We start from the raw sequence: 17,831 nt of genomic DNA on the forward strand, positions 1-17,831 counted from the left end.
TTGCGTTTTTATTTTCGATGGAATTTTCTTCTAATATAATATATTAAAAAAAAACTTTTTTAAACAATTTTGTTAAATTTTATATTTTTATAAAATTTTTCGTAAAAATACTTTTTTTATAATTTTTTTAATAATTTCAATTTTTTTCATTAATCATTTGCATTTCAAAATATATCATAACAAATTTGAATTCACAATTATATATAACAGCTTTTTTACTTATACAATTCTGCCATTACTGTAAACTGCAACTGCGTCTGTTTATACAACCCTGCAAATAAGCTTTTTTCTTCCTTTATCTTAGTTTCTTAAAAAATTCCTTGTAGTGCGGTTGCAGCTTGATGTGCTCGTTGTTAAAATTAATTAAAAAGTGTTAAATACGCGTAAATTTATTGTAAAATTAATAAATAAATACATTTTAACATTTTCTTAATAAGTTTTTAACATTTTCTTATGAATTTATCAGAGTTTATTAAGTGAAAAGTGTTTTGCAAATTTTTCTTTGGCAAACTGTTGCTCTTGTTGTTGTCGTCAATGAACGCCATTATATGCAGCTAAGCCGGTGCTGTTGTTGTAATGACATTTTCTATTTGTTTTTTTTGTAGTTAAATTCGTTATAACGGTATTCTTTAGTGACGAAATGTGTGTGATAAGAAAGTGGTGAAGAACAAGTAGGAATTTTAAAGAATTGCAAATAAACTTTAGTTTTGTATCGATAAAAAAGCTTTTTTTATAAAGCTGTTTTTTGTGGAAGGTGGTTTATAGGTAAAAGCTGTTTTTTTTAAATGTTAAATGTTATGAATGCAGTGATAAGGTAAGTTTAAATTAAGCTTTGCATAATTATTATAGTTTTTTTTTAATTGAGTTAAACTAATGAATGGATTAATCTGTTGACTAGGGTATTTAGTAATCTTAAGATTAGTTTACGGAGAAGTATGTTATGTACTCTTTGGATTTGTCTAATGTCTAGTCTATAGACAAGTGTATGTATTAGTCTAAAGACTGGTTTATATACTATCAATGAACTATTCTATAGTATAGACTAAAGATTAGTCTTGTATAATGTATAATGACTAGTCAATGATATCTATTTATATACCTATCTATCTATCTATCTATCTATCTATCTATCTATCTATCTATCTATCTATCTATCTATCTATCTATCTATCTATCTATCTATCTATCTATCTATCTATCTATCTATCTATCTATCTATCTATCTATCTATCTATCTATCTATCTATCTATCTATCTATCTATCTATCTATCTATCTATCTATCTATCGAATGTTCTATTGCATTATTTATATTGACATAATAGTCTATAGAATAGTCTATTTGTTGGTCTATTGTCGAGACTATTGACTCGTTTATGGACACTTCCACTGTCTAGTCTTGTTTATGAACTATAGTCTAAACTTTGGATTCGCCTATGGATCTGTTAATTTATTAGACGATACACTAGTCTATTGTCTAGTCCATGGCTTATACTATAGACTAGTTAATGGACTTCTCTACTAGAAGTCTATGGATTAATCTATTATCTATTACTTAGTAAATTGTCTAGGCCACTGACTAGTCTGTTCTATTGACTAGTCTACAGTCTAGTCTATGGAATAGTCTATAGTTTGGTCTTTGGATTAGACTTTGAACTATTCTATTGTCTAGTCTACGGACTAAGGAGTGAGATCGAAAAATTCTTAACACCCGTTTTTCATTACATTTTTCAACCAAAGTATTATTTGACTTTTTTTTGATCAAGTTACCTTTGAAAAACATGTCAGTTATTATGTGTAATGTCAATTATATTATTTTTTTTTGTTAATCTGATTAAAATGAGTGACCAGAAAAAAGTGCGTACTGAAATTATTAAATATTTTCAACTAAACCCAACTTGGTCTTACAAAAAGTTGGCCAAGCATACAAAGGTCTACCGTCAAACTGTTTCCAATGTTATTAAACAGTACCGGGAGAACTTGTCAGTTGATAGAAAACATGGTTCAGGTAGAAGGAATGGTCCACATGATGTTTCTAAAGCCAAAAAAATAGAACGCATTTTCAAAAGAGCTCCCAACACATCCGGTAGGAAAGCAGCTCGGTTAGCTCAGTGCTCGGACTATTTGGTACGAAAAGTTAAAGCTAATGCAGGTTTAAAAACATACAAGGCTCAAAAAGTTCCTGACAGGAACGCTGCTAAAAATTTAGAGGCCAAAAACAGAGCAAATAAATTGAAGTCAAGTCATATTGGGCTCTTGTTAAAAGAGAATTGAAGAGTACAAAAAAGGTATCCAAAAGTGTGGTATATATTAAACGGAGATGGACTACATGTTCGAGCAAAGTGACAGAAAGCACTATAAAAACGTTAATGGAAGGGTTTCCGAAAAGGGTTCAAAATTTTATCACTAGTGATTAAAACTATAAAAATATTTTTTTTTTTTGTAAATTGTAATAATAATTTGAATCAAATAAAAAGAAAATAAAGCTGTAAGTTTAGTGGTTTCTTTTTTATAAACATATATGTATGTTAAGAATTTTTCGATCTCACTCCTTAGTCTCTTGACTGTATGACATTCTATTGTCAGTCTTCTATCTAGTATATTGACAAATCGATAATCTAATCTATTAACTAGTATGAAGCTTGTCCGTTTACTCGTTTATGGACTAGCCTTCGCACTTGTCTATGGACTTTTCTACTAGTTGTCTATGGTTTAATCTATTGTCTATTGAATAGTCGATTGTCTAGGCCATTGACTAGTCTGTTGTCTAGTCTATTGATTAGTCTACAGTCTGGTCTATGGAATAGTCTATAGTTTGGTCTTTGGATTAGTCTTTTAACAAGCCTTTTGTCTAGCCTATGGACTAGTCTATTGACTAGTTTAATGCCTAACCTATTGCGCAGACTCTTTTTACTATGTAGTAAATTGACTAGTCTATGGACTTCTTTATTGTCTAGTATATGGACTAGTTTATTGTTTAGACTATTGGCTAGCCGATTGACTAGTCTATTTACTAATTTGTGAATTACTCTATTGACTACTTAGTCTGTTGACTTGTAGATTAATTTATGGACTTTTCGATTAGTCTATGGACTTGTCGTTTCTATTAGCTAGTCATATACTAGAATATTTACTAGTTCATAAGCTAGTATATTGATTAATCTGTAAACAAATCTAATCACAAGTCTATTGACTATTTCATGGTCTGATCAATTATCATTTTGAAAATATTTTCAGCTTTTAAATTAATAATGAAACATTATTACAAATTAATTTGTTAACTTTTGATTTTTATTTTATTATTTTTATAAAATCTAATTTAATAAGTAAATACATTTTTTATATAATTTTAATTGTTTTTTTTTTCTTCTTGTAATTATATTGATTAAATTAATACATATATATGCACAAACATTTAGGTTTGTTAAGAAAAATAAAATTTTGCATAAAACTAAATTTAAATACACATACAAATAACTATTTTATAATAAAACTGTAAATTCTAAAGAACATAAACTACAAAAAAAAAAGAAAAACGAAAATTAACTGACTTATAATAAACTTATAAAGTTGTTTAAATTATAACATACTCGGTACTATATAACACATGTTGTTAAAGAAATATTTGAAAAAAAATATTTCCTTAAAAAAAAGAAATATAAAATTTAAAAACAAATAGTACAAGAGAACAGCAAAGAAAAAGTTAAACTCAAATTAATTTAAAAGAAAATTAAGGACAATTTTAAATAAATTTTTAATTAAATGAAAGTATTGTATGAAATAAAATCATATTTTAAATCATAAAACATTTGCAAAAGTTAAAAATTGAAAGCAAGCACACTTAAGTTAGTTTTGTTTTTTTTTTTATTTGAATAAATTTTAAGTTTTAAGAAAAGAAAACTAAGTTTGGTTTTCAAATAGGACTCAAAATAGGACATTTTTGTTTGTTTTTTTTTTTCATTAAGACACAAGTGCTTTGTTTAGTTTTGTTTCTTGTTTTTGAAGGAATATAAACTAAAGAAAAAGCACCAATATTTTACAAAGTAAAATTAATAAGTAAGTTAAAAAAATTAACAAAAATCTGTGCGTTTTTATTGTTTGTTCTTCCTCTAAAGTTTTTTTTTTTTTTTAACCTGCTTGTCTCTTTATTAATCTCTCTTGATACTCTCAACTTTGTTCATGAAAGTAAGGAAATTATTTTAGAGATATTTATTTTTTTAAAGGTTAAAAACTAACTCTTTCTTTTTTTATATATTAAATTTAATTATTTTCGTATGTTGTATCACACTTGTTTATTTTTAATTTTCTTCTTCCTCATCTCTATTTGATTTCAACAATCACTTTGTATTAAATTATCACTGAGAGCATTTATAATTTCTTCTCCCATTTTGATTTTATCGGCAATATCACGTGCATCGGTTATTAGTTTTGCTTTCATATTAATAAAATATTCAAAGTCAGCAAATTCATCTGCATTTAGATTCTTTTCCAATAAACTGACCACACTAATGCCACGACGATCGATATCTTCCTTTAAGCGTTTGGCTTCAGTTAATTGTTCGACTAAACGATCACGTTTATTTTCAAGAGATTTCTGTAAAAAGAAAATAAAAAAGACAATTAATTTTTGTTTTAAGTCATTGAATACATAAGAAATTTAACTTGATTGATAAGTTTCTAGAAAGAAGAAGTTTTAATCCATTTTATACTAAAACCATGAGAATGATCTATATCTGACGGAAGAGAAAACAAAATCTGACGACTGTTATAATTTTATATGTTAACCCGGAAACGATTCAAAGGTGAAAAGAAATGCTGCCCGATTTATAGAGAAGTACAGAATCTGATCGAAACAACAACTATCTAGTTATGTCTTGCTCTCTCGATTTCAGACCTACTTCAAATCACTTGTTTATAACAAATGAAAACAGTGAGAGATGATTTCTCACTTAAGAGAAGAGCAGACATAAGAATCAAGATTTATGAAACGGATAACTGAAAAACTCCCCTAAAACAACTTGATTTATCGAACATCCATATGGATCCGCAAAAGAAATTTAAAAAATAAGATCATAAGCATATTTTCTCGAGCCCTATAGACCAATAGAACAAAAAACAGTAGGTAAATATTAAGAATGAATAATTCAGACATTTCAAACGGCTCTCTCAGATAGGATTCTATAAATCGACTTTCGAATGAACGAAAAATCGACTTTTTGTTGAAAAAAGGAGAAAAGTCGACTTTGGAAATAAAAGTCAAAAAAAGTCGGAAAGTCGGAAAAAAGTCGAAAGTCGAAAAAAGTTGAATAAAAGGCAGACAAAGTCGAAAATAATCGAAAAATGTCGGAAAAAGTCGAAAATAGTAAAAAAGTCGGAAATAGTCGAAAAGTTGGAAAAAGTTGAGAGAAGTCGGAAAAATTCCAAAATAGTCGAAAACTAGAAAAAAGTACAAAATAGTTAAAAAGTCGAAAATAGTCGAAAAATTCGAAAATAATTGAAAAGTCGGAAAAAGTCGAAATATCGACTACTTACAAAATACTAAAAGTAGAAAAGTCTTAAAGTCGACTTTTAGCTAACTGAAAAAAGTCTAATAAATCTACAAATGGGTTAAAAGTCTAATAAATCTACAAATGGGTTACGGTTTAACAAGTCCCATCCAACCCAGACGCTAAAGCCGTTAACAAGAACTATCCCATTTAGTAAGATCTACTGAAATCGAGAAAGACTATCACGAAATCGAGAAAGACGATCGAATACAATGAATTCTTTTGGTTGTTCTAGGTATTTATGGGTATTAGGAGATAAAAAATGGACCCATTACAATAACCTGAGAAACACAAAATATTGTATGTCAATCCCGAGAAATTATATCCGAGACCATTATACAGAAAGCCAAGGAAATGCTCTGTATTTGGTGGGACTTGAATTGTCTGATTTATTATGATTTGCTCATGCTGAGACAGGCGATTACAGGAAGATAGTTGATTCGTTTGTAGCGAGCATTTAGACGCTCTGGAGCATTTACAAGATCTTTGCTTTGTCTAGATCTATTAGATGTATAAAGAGGGAAAATGGATCCATTACTGTAACCCAAAGATTTAGAAATCGTATCTGAAACTTTTTGGATGAGACAAATGAAATCCTAAACGATAAAGCTAAGGAAACACATCTGTCAAGAACTACAGAAATCGAAGCAACCGATCACAGCAGACTTGTATCTAACAATATGGATTAATTGGAAGCGAACATAGAACAAAAACATGCGGAAAGGTGGATGTATATTACATCAAATCTGAGTCTATAATGAGAATCTAACACATGTTCGTCGAACTGAATGACAAGTTTACTAATAACCAATCGCAGGCTAAACACGCGGACTAACACATCTTGATAATGTTTGGTTACGTAATAAACGTCGAACCTGACGTGCGCACTGTCCGGAGTTTATGAGTTTATGAATCGAATTAATGTCCTCCGAACTGACTAAACAACAAACCTAAGATACTGTGGAAGTTTTACGTCATTCGGCTTTTGGATCAGAGCTTACATTGTCCGATTACTAATTGTTTCGATTGGTAAGGAAGACTTTCAATTTTCATTATACAAAATGGACTTGAATCGTCTTTGGTCCAAAAAATCAGTCCTTCTTTTGGCCGGTATTACATACATAGCCAAAAAAATGGAAAAAGCTTCAAACTAACGAAAAATCTCTTAAATTTCCCAAAAAATTTTGAACAAAAATTCTTCCAAATCTTGAATGAAAAGTTTGTCAAATGATACCTCACCTCCCAGCGCCCCCGTAATTCGATAATCGACTTACCTTTTCTGAGTTATTTTCATCGATTGTTGTTAAATTATTCTCTGCTCTGGCAAGACGTTCTGACAGCGATAACAGCAAACCGGTTATATGGCCAATATCCGAAATATAAGTACGACATTTAGAGGCTTCTATCGGTCTAATCTTATCGCTTAGTTTATTCAATAAACAATTACCCAGCTCATCATTGATGGCAGATTCTTCATCTATGCATGTCTGTTCCTTAGTTAAGATGCGTACTTTATTATTTAAATGTTTAATTAAGTCATCCTGCAAGTGAATTAAAAAAAAAAAATAAATAAATTTCACTTCATAAAGATCGATAAGAACTTACCATTTTATTCTTTAAAATATCACAATTTTCTGGCGTTTGTTCTACTTCACTTAGTTTTAATTCCACCGTTATCTTTTCCTGTTCCTCCTTATTATTTTTATTACTACTATTTCTGGTTAGTGTAGAAGTGCCCACATCACGTTTGCTGGGTCTTAAAGGTACATTGGGATTATAGAGTTTTGTAACATAATCCGATACTGTTTTTGTGCCGGGCGGACATAGTATATTTATAAGAGCATCATTGGCCGGCAACATATTTGCCAATTCCTTGGACATTTTTTCACAATCATCTTCTATGGCCAGCCTTTGGCGAGGTTGTAATGTTGTGCGTGTTGGTGTATCCATTTCCTTGGTATTGTTAATCTCCGCTAAACTCTTTAATTCACAGTCTGTTATATCATCCGTTTGAGAGGCAGTTTCCACGGTACTGGCATTTACCCGTAAAATGATTTCACTACGTTGTACCAGTTTCAAACTATCGGTACTCGCGTCTAATTGTGAGATTATACTATTAGTTTCATTAGTTTGTTGTTCTTCTTCTAAAATCTTTGGTGATTTTAAATTGCAGGTATTTGTATTACTGCTGCTGGACTTTTTAATTAATTCTTCCACTACGGGGGGAGGTGTTGGGGGAGCTTGAGGTACACATTCTATCTCATTGTCTGAACAAGGTTTTTCTTCATCGATTTTCTCTGTCTCTAGACTTTTTGGTATATCAATCACATTGGCCTGTAAACTCTTACTTTGTGGTGACATTTGTGAGGCATAATTACCCATAAAGTTACTATTGTCTGTTATATGGGCCGACATTAACTGAGATTGCAATTGTGTTATCTTTTCAATATTTTCTCTTAAAGATTCTTGTCTGGTAACCGATTTCTTAGCATTATTACTACTATTATTATTGGCAAATGTAGTATTCACTAATTCGGCTCTAAATATAGAATTACTATTTGTGGTTTCACCACCAGTAGTATTGGCACTACACACACTACTCGTATTAAGTCTTTCCTCATGACTATTACAACTTTCCGATAATGAACTTAACGATGAAACTGAAGAATTATTATGATCCTTTATCAATGTAGAATTTTCAATTAAATTTAATGGTTCTTCTAGTGTTGTTTCCAAATTATTAATGGGTTTCTTAAGATCTAAAGAAGACTGGGTCATATACTTGTTGGGACTTTGAGTCATAGTATTGTGAACATTGGTATCAAATGATTGAGATCGTGTAAAGTTTGTGGACAAATTGAAAGTGTTAAGTACCGGTGTTGAATAACGTTGCTGCTGTGTTTGTTGCTGACCATATGGTGTGTATGATTGCTGTGATGTGGGTGAGTTCGTTGAGATATTATTATTGGAACCATAACGTAGCGAGGGTGTTGAGTTTAGGCTTGTATTAGAGTTGGGCTGTAATTTTGCACCCAATGGCAAAACATCTGGCAAATTATTTGGTAATTTAGGTGTTTGTGCCAAAATATCATATGTTGAAGACTTGCTGGTTGTAACTAGGTCTTCATTTGAATGTAGTGTCATTTTATAGCTGCCATGATCGGGATCTGAATTGTTCTGTTTCTCCAGACTCTGTCGTGGTAAATATGATGCTTTGGAATTACATCTAAAAAGAGAATAGAAGTGGAAGAAGGAAAGTGATTAGTATTAAAGACTAACTTTTTATAGAAATATTGGATTGAAGTAATGCACAAGAAGGGCCCTAACTTAAACCTAATGGATTCTAGTACAAGATATTTACATGGTTTACAACAAAAACTGTCCTAAAACAACAAGTAGTGCTTTCTACGTTTTTCAGTTTATAATCTTTAGTCTAGACTATAATGCAATTCATAGTCTTGACTAAAGTTTAGTTTAAGTTCCGTTCTAGATCACTAGAAGTTCCAGTTAAGTCCAATTAAGTTCTAGTTTAGTTCTAGTTCCGTTCTTGCTCAGTTCTAGTTCAGTTCTGATTCAGTTCTCTTTTAGTTCTGTTCTAGTTCTCTTCTAGTTCTGTTCTAGTTCTAGTTCTGTTCTAGTTCTGTTCTAGTTCTGTTCTAGTTCTGTTCTAGTTCTGTTCTAGTTCTGTTCTAGTTCTGTTCTAGTTCTGTTCTAGTTCTGTTCTAGTTCTGTTCTAGTTCTGTTCTAGTTCTGTTCTAGTTCTGTTCTAGTTCTGTTCTAGTTCTGTTCTAGTTCTGTTCTAGTTCTGTTCTAGTTCTGTTCTAGTTCTGTTCTAGTTCTGTTCTAGTTCTGTTCTAGTTCTGTTCTAGTTCTGTTCTAGTTCTGTTCTAGTTCAGTTCTAGTTCTGATCTAGGTCTGTTCTAGTTCTGTTATAGTTTTTTTCTAGTTCTGTTCTCTTCTAGTTCTGTTCTAGTTCTGCCCTATTTTTGTTCTTGTTCAGTTGTAGTTAGTTCTGTTCTGCTTATGTTCTTGTTAAGTTCTTTTTCAGTTCTACTTCAGTTGTAGTTTAGTTCTAGTTGTAGTTCAGTTTTACTTCAGTTGTAGTTCAGTTCTAATTCAGTTTTAGTTCAGTTTTTGTTCAGTTCTAGTTCAGTTCTAGTTCTAGTTCAGTTCTAGTTCAGTTCTAGTTCAGTTCTAGTTCTAGTTCAGTTCTAGTTCTAGTTCTAGTTCAGTTCTAGTTCAGTTCTAGTTCTAGTTCAGTTCTAGTTCAGTTCTAGTTCTAGTTCAGTTCTAGTTCAGTTCTAGTTCAGTTCTAGTTCAGTTCTAGTTCAGTTCTAGTTCTAGTTCAGTTCTAGTTCAGTTCTAGTTCAGTTCTAGTTCAGTTCTAGTTCAGTTCTAGTTCAGTTCTAGTTCAGTTCTAGTTCAGTTCTAGTTCAGTTCTAGTTCAGTTCTAGTTCAGTTCTAGTTCAGTTCTAGTTCAGTTCTAGTTTAGTTCTAGTTTAGTTCTAGTTCAGTTCTAGTTCAGTTCTAGTTCAGTTCTAGTTCGGTTCTAGTTCAGTTCCAGTTCAGTTCTAGTTCAGTTCTAATCCAGTTCTAGTTCAATTCTAGTTCAGTTCGACTACAGATCAGTTTATAGTTGAAATATAGATCAATCTATAGCTCATGTATTACCACAATTACTTGTAGCTTATAACACGTCTAGAGAGGGAGAGGAAGTTACACAACTGTTTGAGATATTCATCAACTTATTAAATAAACAACGACACTACTCTTCAGTCCCCAAAGAACAAGTTACGGAACTAGTGCTTGAATACTTTCATCTATTTTAGTAAGCTAGTTTGTAAGTAAAAAAAGAGGATGTATATACTTATGTATATAACATCAATACAACTAGCCAACTAAAGAGTCGCTTAGGAAGAAAATCCTCGAACTCTGGACCTGCCAGATCACTCTCCCCCGTTCCTTTAAAGAGTAAAATCTTTTACAAGTCCTTTTTCAAGCTATAAAGATATTAAAAAATTTTCTATTCTGACAGTCACACAATTTTAAAAAATTTTATATTCTGACACACTCTACGAAATATTGTCAGACTGTTAAAATAAAAGAGTGATAAATAGCGTTATTGTTTCTTTTGAGAGCTTACTAAAGAGAGGTTAACGGTCATTAGCTCAACTGTTGACGTGAGTATATGACGATTGCGAAATTATTTGGAATAAACCTACATAATAACTTAAACAGACAAAAGATAATAATGAGTAGTAGTGGATGTAAGCCTGTTACAGTTTCGATGTATCTGCGATGTTTTTGTGCAACGTGAGGTTAACAATGTCAGTAAGCAAAATAGCAAAAAAGAAAAAAAAACCTAAACACAGTTATTATGATTACATTACATAGTTTTGGTTTTATTTGCTACATTTTTTTTTGATTTAAAACGACAACTAAGCGATAATGTTGAATAGTTGTTGGAAATGATTGACAAAGTTTTTTTTGAAATTTTATTTTTGCCAAGGCACTCCTCTTTTGCTTTAATATATATTTTTTTGAAAAAATTTTATATGTCAAAGTTGTAAAATAAGGGGAGTGAAAAAAACCTAAAGTTTTAAATAAGCTCACGTATCTAACTAATAATAACTAAATGTCAAAATTTACAAGTGAAAAAAATTGAAATTTTTAAGAAATTGTATATTTCATTATTTTATACAAATAGTAAATTTAGCAAAAATCCAGAAACTTTCTTTCTTTCGTCGTCGACGTCTTCAATGAATAATTGAAATTAATTTACGGATTACATACAAATTTGTTGTTGCTGTTGCTGTGGTAGTAGACATGATTGTTACAGCAACTATTATTTACTGTTGCTGATGATGGCAGGTTAGCTGCTGGTTTGCTACTGCTATTGCTGTGAAAATGCTTACGGCATTTATCATGGTGTTTGAACTTTTTCCATCACCATCTTCATTATCAAAGGACACACTTTTATCACGCACCTGCCTGCAAACTAACTAACCGACTGTCGTTTTAGCAAAAAAAATTTGTTTTATTTTCTTTTAATGCAGTTTTTGTATATTTTTTTGTTCAAATATTGAAAACGAAAGTAAAGTTCAATTGACGCGAACAACTATCAACGAAAACTACACTTCACTTCTCTACTTGAACTGTTTATAGAAACCATGTCTACTATCGCTACTGCTACTATTACTGTCCGTCTGTCTGTCTGTCTGCTGAAATTATTTGTTATTTTTTTTATAAATTTGTTTTTCTCAACTAGTTTCACTAGTTTTGTAATATTATCAGCAACATATATGATCGTACACATAAGTATTATCAAATAGTTGTGATCGATTGTCTGTTCATGTTTCTTTCTCTTTTATACTTTGCATAAAGCATTCAAAAATCGAAAAAAAATTAACAAACATGTTTAAAATTATTTAAATTTTAGACGTTATAAAAATAACAATAATAACAATAATGTATTTCGAATGCATTTAAATTGTTTTATTGTTTTATTTTACTTTGTAACTAACTAATTACACTGAGTGAGTGTCACATTCAACTGTTCGTGTGTCTCTACATCAGTCAGATAATTTTGGCTGCTCTACTAACATACAATTTCGTTTATATTCTCTACACAATGTATTTTATTTAATTTTTTTTCGAAAAACACTTTATGCGAATTAAATTAAATTTTATTATAATTTTTAATTTTTTCTAAATTTTTATAAAGCAAATTTTTTTTTAAAAATAAATGACAAAAACGAAAGTGAAACTGTTGAATTTATGTTGATTACTAAGTGAAACACTTGTCTTGTCTATGGTTTTTAAAGTAGTTTCTGTGTACACACTCTGGGAATCCATTCATATGACATTTTTTTTGAATGCATAAAATAATGAATATTATAGCATAAACGTGATGATGCTTTGTTGTGTAGTACTTTATACAGGGTGCGGCTGTTTAATGAGGAGAAAACCGAACATTTTCGGTCATTTTATACAAATAGATTTTACAGCAATTGTTAACATTTGTATTCAAATTTAGAGTAATTTGACAAGCCTTCTCTGTAAAGAGACTCGCAAATTGGATACAAGTTATACCCGACCTAAGATCAGCGACCAGATCAACTAGAACAGAAGAAGAATAGAAGTAGAACTGAGCTAGGACAGAAATAGAACTGAACAAGAACTAGAACTGAAGTGGAACTGAAGTAGAACTGAACTAGAACAGAACTAGAACAGAACTAGAACAGAACTAGAACAAAACTAGAACAGAACTAGAACAGAACTAGAACAGAACTAGAACTGAACTAGAACTGAACTAGAACTGAACTAGAACTGAACTAGAACTGAACTAGAACTGAACTAGAACTGAACTAGAACTGAACTAGAACTGAACTAGAACTGAACTAGAACTGAACTAGAACTGAACTAGAACTGAACTAGAACTGAACTAGAACTGAAGTAGAAATGAACTAGAACAGAATTAGAACACAACTAGAGCAGAACAAAAACATGAACTAAACTAGAACTGAATTAGAACTGAACTGAAAGTAGAACACAACGACAACTAGAAATTACTAGAAATTAACTAGAACTGAAGTAGATCTGAACTAGAATTGAAATAGAATTCAACTAGAACTGAACTAGAAATGAACTAGAACTAAACTAGAACTGAACTAGAACTGAACTAGAACTGAACTAGAACTGAACTAGAACTGAACTAGAACTGAACTAGAACTGAACTAGAACTGAACTAGAACTGAACTAGAACTGAACTAGAACTGAACTAGAACTGAACTAAAACTAGAACTGAACTAGAACTGAACTAGAACTGAACTAGAACTGAACTAGAACTGAACTAGAACTGAACTAGAACTGAACTAGAACTGAACTAGAACTGAACTAGAACTGAACTAGTACTGAACTAGAACTGAACTAGAACTGAACTAGAACTGAACTAGAACTGAACTAGAACTGAACTAGAACTGAACTAGAACTGAACTAGAACTGAACAAGAACTGAACAAGAACTGAACAAGAACTGAACTAGAACTGAACTACAACTGAACTAGAACTGAACTAGAAATGAACTAGAACTAAACTAGACCTAAACTAGAACTAAACTAGAACTAAACTAGAACTAAACTAGAACTGAACTAGAACTGGACTAGAACTGAATTAGAACTGAACTAGAACTGAACTAGAACTGAACTAGAACTGAACTAGAACTGAACTAGAAATGAACTAGAACTGAAATAGAACTGAAGTAGCACTGAGCTAGAACTGAACTAGAACTGGACTAGAACTGAATTAGAACTGAACTAGAACTGAAGTAGAAATGAACTAGAACTGAACTAGAAATGAACTATAACTGAAGCAGCACTGAGCTAGAACTGAACTTGAACTAATACTGAACTTCAGCTAAACTGTAGCTGTAGTAGAATTGAACTACATATATGTGAGATTGTTGTTTGGTTGCAACATATTATTTGAAACACCCTGTGTCATATTTATTTGCAACATCTATTTAAAGGAATTAGGTAAATGCTTGTTTTTTTATTACTCATGTAATTTTTCTATAAAGCGGCTAGAGAAATATACATAAATATTGTAGCATGACATATTTGTGTGGCATATTTAAACTAAAATATTTAGGACATTTTGCGAAAGAAGATTTTTAAAACGGAAAAGGTATACCGAAAGAAAATTTCAAAATATTATAATCTATTAATTAAGTCTAATAAAGATTTAAGAAAATGTAAAAACATAAAAGCTCTAGTTATATTAAATAGAAATGTTCCTCTTTCAAGAATATGACAACAAAATTTCAAAAACAAAAATAAATATATTTTAAAAATATTTCAAAAAAAAATTTTAAAAATTACATTAAAATGCAAATAAATACACTATAAATATTCATGTATTCAACTACTCAAACATATTTCAATTTCTTTTTTTATCCACAAAATTCATTTCAAAATTACAATATTTATTTATCTTTCATTTTGTTCCCCTATTCATAACATAACTCCCCCTAAAAGAAATTTAAAATATATTTTGCATTATGCATGCATAATTTTATTTAAAACCTTAAAGCGTAGTTAATATTCATTTAGCACAACTAAATTTATACATAAGTTAAGTATACTAGACACATGTTTTTTTCAGTTTTTATTAAACTTTTTGTTAACGTTTTTTTTTTAGTTGTAAATTTCACGTTCGTCATACTTATAACTCTTTTGTTATGCTCTCAAATATTGTTATTATTATGTTACAATTAATCATTGTTGTTTTTTTTTTATTTTTTTTTTCAATTTTATTATGTTGTGGTTGTTAAACATTTAACGTAATACATATTAAATAATACTAAATAATAAATACCAGACTTAATAATAAAAACATAATATTGTTGTAATAAAAAAAAAACTTTTACCCACAACAAAAACCTCTACCAAATCTTAACAAAAGCCTTTTTTTAAATGTTAAATTTACAATAAATATATATTTTGCAAAAACCACTTTTTTTGAAGGTAGTCATGTTTAAGGTGTGATCGAACATATTAACAATAATAATATGGCTTAAATATCAAAATGTGTAAATAATATTAAAATTGATTAAGAAATAAAAAAATATAGATATATTACAGGTTTAAAGGTTTTAAAAAAGGATTTTGAAGAAGATTTTGTAACTATCAGAACAGATTATTGGCATGCTAGAGTACTAGAACAGATCTAGAATAGAACAGAACTGGAACAGACCTAGAACAGAACTAGAGCAGAACTAAAACAGAACTAGAAAAGAACAAGAACAGAACCGAACCGAACTAGAACAGAACTAGAAAAGAACAAGAACAGAACAGAACTAGAACAGAACTTGAAAAGAACTAGAACTGAACTAGAACTGAACAAAACTGAACTAGAACTGTACAAGAAATGAACTAGACTGAACTAAAACTGAATTAGAACTGAACTAGAACTGAACAAAACTGAACCAGAACCGTACAAGAACTGAACTAGAAATGAACTAGAACTGAACTAGAAATGAACTAGAACTGAACTAGAACTGAACTAGAACTGAACTAGAACTAGAACTGAACTAGAACTGAACTAGAACTGAACTAGAACTGAACTAGAACTGAACTAGAACTGAACTAGAACTGAACTAGAACTGAACTAGAACTGAACTAGAACTGAACTAGAACTGAACTAGAACTGAACTAGAACTGAACTAGAACTGAACTAGAACTGAACTAGAACTGAACTAGAACTGAACTAGAACTGAACTAGAACTGAACTAGAACTGAACTAGAACTGAAGTAAAACTGAACTAGAACTGAACTAGAACTGAACTAGAACTGAACTAGAGCTGAACTAGATCTGAACTAGAACAGAACTAGAACATAACTAGAACAGAACTAGAACAGAACTAGAACTGGAACAGAACTAGAACAGAACTAGAACAGAACTAGAACAGAACTAGAACAGAACTAGAACAGAACTAGAACAGAACTAGAACAGAACTAGAACAGAACTAGAACAGAACTAGAACAGAACTAGAACAGAACTAGAACAGAACTAGAACAGAACTAGAACAGAACTAGAACAGAACTAGAACAGAACTAGAACAGAACTAGAACAGAACTAGAACAGAACTAGAACAGAACTAGAACAGAACTAGAACAGAACTAGAACGGAACTAGAACAGAACTAGAACAGAACTAGAACAGAACTAGAACAGAACTAGAGCAGAAGTAGAACAGTACTAGAACAGTACTAGAACATAACTAGAACAGAAGTAGAACAGAACTAGAACAGAACTAAAACAGAAGTAGAACAGAACTAGAACAGAACTAGATCAGAACTAGATCAAAACTAGATCAGAACTAGAACAGAACTAGAACAGAACCAAAACTGAACTAAAACTGAACAGACTATAACATTTATGGCAATTAGTTTATATTAAAGCCATAGTCTTTGGACTTTACTGTTTATAGTTCAGTTGCCTATAGTCATAAAACGAAATCGTCTATAGTCTTACGACTGTATACGTTATAGTCTTGAGATTAAAATGTCTATAGATAGAGATATCTCCTACAATTAGCTCACAGCACCACTGTGCAGCCTATTACAACTACAAACAATAACAAATCAAAAGACAAAATTTGACCAATTTAAGAAAAAAACTGAACTTGATTTCATTTTAAAATGACGAAAAACATCAAACAAAATATATAGCTGTAAACAAAAAATATAGGTCTGCATGTATGAATAAAAATACGAGAAGATAATAACGGTATTATTTCAACAAAATCATTAATACATAATCATGACTGTTTTTGTTTTCCTTCTTCTTCTTCTTTGTATAAACAATAGAGATTCAAAACATAAATAACACAAAAAAAATGAAATAAGATAAATAAATTTGCATAAAATCAATTTAACATATTTTAGTTTTTTTTCTCTAAATATGCTCTATTATAATTATTACATCATATATACAAATGTTAAGTAAATGATCATTATGTTGAGCATGATAATGGTCAAGGGGTTATGGTGGAGGTGTAAGGGGGGGGGCTTTATAATGAAGTTAATTTATGTTTTCCGAAATGAGTTTAAGCCGGTAGATTTAAACAAAAGTTTATAAAATTCATTTCTTTCTTTTACATTATTTACAATTTTGTAAAGAAAGCAATAAAGTGTAAATTTTGTGTGTTTACAAATGTGTTTGGTATTCTCATATATAGTGACTTCCGTTGTTAAAAGTAATTACACTAAAAGAAATTGTTAGTTTATTTTTATTTTAAGAGAAAAATTCTATCTGTAAACAAAATAAAAATTTCGTATTTGATGGATTAAGGGTCTTTATGTTGTAGCTAGGGTTCTATAGTTGAAACGAAAAGTCGACTTTTCGACTTTTCAACTTTTTGCATTTTATGTAAAGTCGATTTTTCGACTTTTTTTAGTTAGTTAAAAGTCAACTTTTAGTATTTTGTAAATAGTTGACTTTTCGACTTTTTCGTTTTTTCGATATTTTCGACTTTTTTCGACTATTTTTGACTTTTTCCGACTATTTTAGACTTTTCGACTTTTTCCGACTTTTTTTTCTTTTTTCGACTATTTTAGACTTTTCGACTTTTTCCGACTTTTTAACTATTTTTGACTTTTTGCGACTTTTTGAACATTTTCGACTTGTTGACTATTTTAGACTTTTTCCTACTTTTCGACTACTTTCGACTTTTTCCTACTTTTTCCTACTTTTCTACTATTTTCGACTTTTTTGACATTTATTTTTA

General features: G+C 30.3%; 1 protein-coding gene and 1 long non-coding RNA gene across 5 annotated transcripts in view; one reads left to right on the top strand and one right to left on the bottom strand.

The window, feature by feature from the left end:
• The first annotated feature begins 337 nt into the window (after positions 1-337).
• Positions 338-17,831, top strand: part of LOC124420848 — a 45,426-nt gene continuing 27,932 nt past the window's right edge. Inside the window, exon 1 of the long non-coding RNA XR_006941404.1 lies at positions 338-814. This is a non-coding gene — a long non-coding RNA (uncharacterized LOC124420848). The remainder of the gene's footprint in view (positions 815-17,831) is intronic.
• The window catches only part of LOC111681967 (protein Shroom), a 120,545-nt gene continuing 106,563 nt past the window's right edge, over positions 3,850-17,831 (bottom strand). For 3 of the 4 annotated variants that reach the window (XM_046955190.1, XM_023443875.2, XM_023443874.2), the window contains 3 exons: positions 7,151-8,771; positions 6,820-7,086; positions 3,850-4,593 (listed from right to left, as the gene is read on the bottom strand). In XM_046955190.1, the coding sequence (XP_046811146.1) occupies positions 4,330-4,593; positions 6,820-7,086; positions 7,151-8,771 (2,152 nt within the window). In that variant the 3' untranslated portion in view covers positions 3,850-4,329. Of the gene's footprint in view, positions 4,594-6,819; positions 7,087-7,150; positions 8,772-11,338; positions 11,672-17,831 lie in introns of those variants that run through there. The other variant, XM_046955191.1, reaches the window with a different exon arrangement.

This window comes from Lucilia cuprina, chromosome 6 (assembly GCF_022045245.1).
Source record: "Lucilia cuprina isolate Lc7/37 chromosome 6, ASM2204524v1, whole genome shotgun sequence".
Lineage (NCBI taxonomy): Eukaryota > Metazoa > Arthropoda > Insecta > Diptera > Calliphoridae > Lucilia > Lucilia cuprina.